Source organism: Mastomys coucha, unplaced genomic scaffold (assembly GCF_008632895.1).
Source record: "Mastomys coucha isolate ucsf_1 unplaced genomic scaffold, UCSF_Mcou_1 pScaffold20, whole genome shotgun sequence".
NCBI lineage: Eukaryota > Metazoa > Chordata > Mammalia > Rodentia > Muridae > Mastomys > Mastomys coucha.
In genome coordinates, this window is record NW_022196903.1 from 90,939,994 (window position 1) to 90,946,491 (window position 6,498).

A 6,498-nucleotide genomic window follows, 5' to 3' on the forward strand; every position below is an offset into this window, starting at 1 on the left:
AAAAAAAAAAAAAAAAAAAAAAATAATGACCCTAACTTTAAATACTGCAAGGTGTTCAGTTCTCCACGCAATGAAACTAAGACTCAACAAAAACACTTTCCAAAAGTGCTTTAAAATGTCAAGAACCACAGAGAATACTACATAAATATACTCACCGACTATTTTCATCCTCTAGTTTTCTTAGTTTATTTTTCTCTGACTCTAGCTGGGCCTGAAGTCTACTGTTTTCCTGTCGTAATAATGCATTCTGTGACTCCACAGAAGACATCTGGATTTTGTTGGCCAGGAGTTCTTCTGTAGCTGCACGTTCTCTTTCAACTGCTGCAGCCAACAAGGTCTGTGATTCACCTGATTATAGAGGAAGAAAAATCATATACATACACCAGGGAAAGATCAGTCACCAGGTTAGTTCTGATCTCAAATTTCTAGTGACTCAAGTTTCTAGACTAAGGCAAGAAGCCAGCATTGCTCAATGCACAAGTTAGCATTCTCTCCTCAGCATATCTACTTGAAAATACTGCTATTCAGTAACAGGGTGGTGAGTCAACAAATAGCACTGGGGCAACCAAATATCCACGGACAAGAGTAGACTAGTAAAAGACAAACAGAATAAAAGAAAGATAGAGCGATAAAATAAGAGTCCTTCAAAACGAACTTCTGCAGCAGGAGAAAAGGAGCAAAGGAAAAGATAAGAAGGCTAAGGATGGAGTTACACTGGCTATATAGCATGCATGAAGTCATGGTTTCCTCCCCAGCACTGCATAAACCATGGTTGGTAGTATATACCTATAATACCATGACTTGGCGAAAGAAGCAGGAGGATTAGGAGTTCAAGGTCATCCTTGGCTACCTAGAGAGTTTGAGGTCAGTTTGAGGTTAATTTGGCTATATGAGACCCTGTCTTATTTATTTAGTTTTTTGTTCATAATATAAAAAAGACAAGCTACAAACTGGAAAAAATGAATGCAAGACACACGTGTAGATTTAGTGCTTAAAGTACAGATAGAACTCTCAGAAATGAAACTGTAGACAGTTTAGTTTTAAAATGAGCAAAATCTACAAATAGGCAGTTTATCCTACAGTGTAGACAAAGCTATCAACAGGCAGTTCATCCTACAGTGTGGACAAGTGGAAAACAAGCACATGAAACAATGCTAAGCATCAGCTCTCATTAGGGAAAAGAAAATTAAGATGATGATATAAGAATTTATGAATGATAAATTAAAACACAACAAAAACAGAGAACTGAAAATGCTACCAAGGTTGTAAACAAACTGGATTACTCCCACAGCTATAAGCACCGTGAACATAGTTCAGCATTTTTTCTGAAAACTAAAAATGAATGTCCATATGGTCCAGGAACTGCATATTTGGTCCATTATCCAAAGACATGAAAAATTTACACCCACATTCATTCTTGAACACAGACATTTATAGCACCTTTATCTAAATCTGGAACCAGACCAGATATCCTTCCCCAAATAAATGGGGAAATAAACTAAAGAACAGACATTCCAGACTAACATTCAGACTATACTATTGAAATGTTTATAACTTTTTAAAATTTTATTTTGTTTGTTTGTGTAGGCTAGAAGTATATGAATAGAGTAATACTCTCTATTCAGTAATTTCCCTCAGCCAATTTCAATGTCCCAAAGTTTAATTAACAGAACAGGGAAGCTGCCCTGAACTGAACTCAACACTTTGGAGTGATAACTTCTATGCGCATTTCAGAAAATAACACTCCGACAACAGGACCTGAGTTGGGAGTCCCAGCACTCAGGTAAAAGGCAAGTACAGTAGCAATGTCTGTACTCCCCTAGCTAGGCAGGCAGAGACAGGAGCATGTGCATGGCTTGCTGGTCAGCCAATATACCAAATCAGTCAGTTCCAGGCTTAGTGAGACCCTATCTCAAAAAATAAGGTAGAGAAGCAATTGAGGAAGATACCAGACAGCAACCTCTCGCCTCCACACACATGCACATTCATATGGGCACATGAATTTTCACACATACTTGTACATACAGACACACCACCCCCACACAAACACAACAAATGAAATGGCAGGCAGTAAAGTATGTGACACACTGTATAAGAAAAAACATTTTAAAAGAGTCCTAACTGAGGTATCCATGAAAAAGAGGAAAAGACGTATCTATACGTTAGACACAAAAGTCACCATGAGATCAGGTGAATTTCCATGTCATACCACCATTCTACTTCTACAGACAAGACAGAAAGTCTCCTGCATCAAACATAAAATACTAAAGAGTTTACCAAGCCTATCAGAAAGATTCTTCTCTAGTGTCTCCCACGATGATGTCTGGGATCCTAGAGTTGCTTGTAAATTTTCTATCTGTCGAAGCAATGGTCTTGTTGTTGATGAAACACTTTGACTCAGCTCTTGGTTTCGATTTTCCGCTTCTTGGAGTCTCTGAATCAAAAATTCTCACTTTATTACCACTGACACAGAGGAAAAAAAAATGCTAAAAACACCAGCAAACCTAAACTTTAGTTAAATTTTTCCAAGAAAAAATTATTAGCTATCTCACTTTTAAAAAGAAAAGAAAAACAATATTGAATATATAGCAAGTCTATCATGATAAAATTATTTCTTTTAAAACAAAACCAGATGTTTTCCTATTTCTTTTCAGGGGATTACTTGTACTTGGTTCAAATAAGCTACAAAAATGCACCCACTGGTCCTAATGGTTTCGATCCAGGAATACTACCCTTGTGAGTGGTCACATTACTTCAAGAGATATACTTTTGACCTTGTGCTTGGGAAGGCATGACAATCAATACCTGCTGAAGTTCACTGATCTCGTGGCGGAAGTAATCCTCTTTTCTGGCAGCTGCTTGCTCTGCCCGCTGCAGCGCTAGCCTAAGGTCCCCCACCTGCAGGATAAACAACACTCTGTCAGAACATTAGCTGTAACTTTCTGCTGACATTTGTGTTGACTTTCTATGTATGACACTTCATGCTAAACAATGAGCACACATCCCATTCCTTAAGCAATGCCAGGGCTATAAACATTCACTACCTAACCGAAAGCACCCTGTTAGCAAAGAAAAGTATGCAAATATGTATAGCCTGCCACATAATGAGAGAGGAACAAACAAACAAACAATAAATAAGACCTAGGCACTAAACTAGGAGTGTTGGGACACACCTGGGAGGTCAGTACGAAAATTTTTATTTCCAGGCCAGCCTAGGCTGCCCAGATAGCTCTGTACTACGTAGTATGCCCTATCTAAACAGTAAAACAAAACTAAAGAGAAAGAGCATGATGCTGTGTGCTTGCAGTCACAGCTACTTGGGAGCATGAAAGAAGAGTGGAAGGTCACTTACACAACACTGTTTCAGTATAAGAACAAGGAACAAGGTGCCGCTCACACACAGCTACACACTGTGTAACTGTCGTAACTTTTTAATACTATGACACCATATTTAAATAATCAAAAAAGGGTGTTGGCATCTATCTGGTCATGGCAGTACTGAAGATTTAGTCTGTGTAGCATATGGAGATGCCCTGAGGCATTAGCAAGCATGGCAAAACCAAGGTGAAGGCAGAGCTCTAAACAGAATCAGTACTGTGATTTGTTTTCAAATGTCGATACATAAGCATTAAATATTACAATCAAGGCATAAAGTATTTATTCATCCTAAATGGAAAGATTATCATGTCTCAGTTATCAATTATTAATAAAAAACTAGAGGGAGATAATGTGAACAAAGTAACATACAAAATTAGCAGTCCTTATATACCATGGTGGTTTTAAGAGTGACAATCCCAAACTGGACAGATGGCTTAGTGGTTAAGAAAGAGTACTGGCTGCTCTTCCAGAGGTCCTGAGTTCAATTCCCAGCAACCACATGTGGCTTACAACCATCTATAATGGGATCTGATGCCCTCTTCTGGTGTGCAGGCAGACATACAAATAGAGCACTTATATATTATATACACAACTAAATAAATCTTAAAAAATAAATTAATAAAGAATGACAGTCCCATACCCTTACTCCTTATTCCCTCAATTTTTCTTTATTATTGTAATGTATTTTTAATATGAAAGAATTTTTAAGTACTAAAATAATAGGGTTATTCCTGTGTGTGTATGTGTGTGTGATACATGTGTACAACATATGTGTATAGGTGCCCAAGGAGGTCAGAAGAAAGCACTGAACTACCTGGAACTGAGTTATGGGCAGTTATTAAGCAGCCATGTGAGATCTGGTAACCAAACCTGGATTTGTAGTAGCAGTAAGTGCTCCTAAATGCTGAGTCATCTCTGTACCCCATTAATTTAAAGTAGTAATATTCTGTGTACATGACTTTTCTTTTCTTTTTTTAACGATTTATTTATTTCATGTGTGAGTACATTGTCGCTGTCTTCAGGCACACCAGAAGAGGGCATAGGATCCCCATTACAGATGATTGTGAGCCACCCACCATATGGTTGCTGGGAATTGAACTCGGACCTCTGGAAGAGCAGTCAGTGCTCTTAACCACTAAGCCATCTCTCCAGGCTAGTAGTAATATTATGTAGATACATATCTCCTTATATAAGGTAGTCTCTTGAAAGTGACAGGGTGGCAGAAACACATGGATATGTGGACCAAGGCATAATTTCCAACACAAAATATTGAAAGCAATCTAAACCCATCAAAGATATACCTGAAAACTACATAGCAAAGGCGTATAAAACTAAAACTCTAAGTTTTACTATTATACAACTAGCAGAATATCCTGGAGATGGCTTAGCCTTTAAAAGGTATATGTAAAATATAAGAATAGTCTAGGGAGCTGGAGAGACAGCTCAGTGGTTAAGAGCACTGACTGCTCTTCCAGTGGCTCACAACCATCTGTAATGAGATCAGATGCCCTCTTCTGGTGTGTCTGAAAGACAGCTACAGTGTACTAACATTTAATAAATAAATAAATTAAAAAAAAAAGAATAGTCTAATTGGAACATAAAGCAGGTTGTGAAGCAGTGATCTCTTATAAGAAGAGTGACAGAAACGCAGGTGTGGCTGACTGGCTCTCTCAGAAGGCAGCCATCTGTGGCCCCGAATTTATGACAGAAACAGGGAAAGATAAAGCCAGCACTGCAACAGTGGTGATGCTTAGATCAGGAGGAGCAACAAGGAGGGGATAGGTTAGAAGCCAAGCTTTCATTGGTAAGTCACTTATCCACCAAATATGTGAAACAAAGCCAAGTGAGACTGCTGAGAATAGTTTTGCGTGTTTTGAACACTACTTGGAAAACTAGATGTCTACATACATAAGACCTACTGTGCAATGAAGCTGTAGTTCAGTAGGGCAATATTTCCTTAGTACACAAAAGACCTCAGGTTAGACCCCTTGCACTAAAGAAATCAAACAAAACAAAGTGTAGTGCCTATTTACAGCAGCATTATTAATATTAGCTAATTGATGTATCTCAAATGTTCAATATATAAATACTATATTTATATAAATAATAGGTTTTTTTGAGACAGGGTTTCTCTGTGTAGCTCTGGCTGTCCTGGAACTCATTCTGTAGACCAAGATGGTCTCAAATTCAAATACTCATCTTCCTCTGACTCCCAAGTTCTGAGATTAAAGCTATGCACCATCACTGTCTGACAATAGTTGACAATTTTGCAACCACAATATACCAAATTTTTTTCTTCCTTCATTAAGGTTCATGAACTGCCAGAAACATTATAAATGTGTTCAAGAGTCAATTATATAATACAGTCTCTTGAAACTGTATGTTTTAATTATGCACATATATTACTCTGGCAACAGGATACCTAGCATCATAAAACTTTCTTTCCTCAGACAGTGAGCGTTCAGCTCTATCACTGAACTACATCTCACACCACCATACACTCATAAACATGTATGAAACTCACAGAAAGCCGAGCAGCAACAGCACTGTGTGTGTGCATCACACTAAAGACTTTAAAACACAAGCCAGGACTCTCAAAATGCCAGTAACATAGTCATACACGTCTCCTAGACGTACCTCATGTAAGAACAGACTTGCATTTGTTAGTAAACTGTTTCACTTTGCAGAAATATACAAATACATAAAAGCTAATTTTAACCGCCATTGTCTACCTGAAGTGCTAATGCCTCTTGCTGCTGACGGGCTTCTTCCTGGGCCTTCTCCAGTGCCCCAGAAAGTTCTTCTTTAGCCTTCATCTCACGCCTCAGAGCAGCTTCTTGTACCTCACTGTCCTTAGCAGCATTGGCTTTGTGAAGGTCAGTAAGTTCTCTTTAAAAAGTAAATTGATACTTTTTATTTACTGATAAAATGCAAATGTAAACACATACTTAAACTAATGCAACTTCTATATACTACAGAAATCTCAAAATAACAGCAAGCACACCTGTACAAGAACTCTAGTCATTATAAGGATATTATAATTGGATTCGCTTTGTCTAATAACAAATGTACTCATAGAAAAATCTATAAATGTTGCTAGTACCCAGATAATAGAAAAAA

The 6,498-nt window shown here is 37.8% G+C and overlaps 1 protein-coding gene and 1 non-coding gene across 2 annotated transcripts in view; both read right to left on the bottom strand.

Moving 5' to 3' along the window:
• The window catches only part of Tmf1 (TATA element modulatory factor 1), a 23,915-nt gene that overhangs the window by 6,677 nt on the left and 10,740 nt on the right, over window positions 1–6,498 (bottom strand). The window contains exons 8-11 of the mRNA XM_031382693.1: window positions 6,111–6,267; window positions 2,806–2,898; window positions 2,278–2,434; window positions 156–348 (exon numbers count right to left, since the gene is read on the bottom strand). Coding sequence (XP_031238553.1) covers window positions 156–348; window positions 2,278–2,434; window positions 2,806–2,898; window positions 6,111–6,267 — 600 coding nt within the window. The remainder of the gene's footprint in view (window positions 1–155; window positions 349–2,277; window positions 2,435–2,805; window positions 2,899–6,110; window positions 6,268–6,498) is intronic.
• On the bottom strand, window positions 1,580–1,710 carry LOC116100132. Its single transcript, XR_004122485.1, has one exon. It is a non-coding gene; the product is annotated as a small nucleolar RNA SNORA36 family (small nucleolar RNA).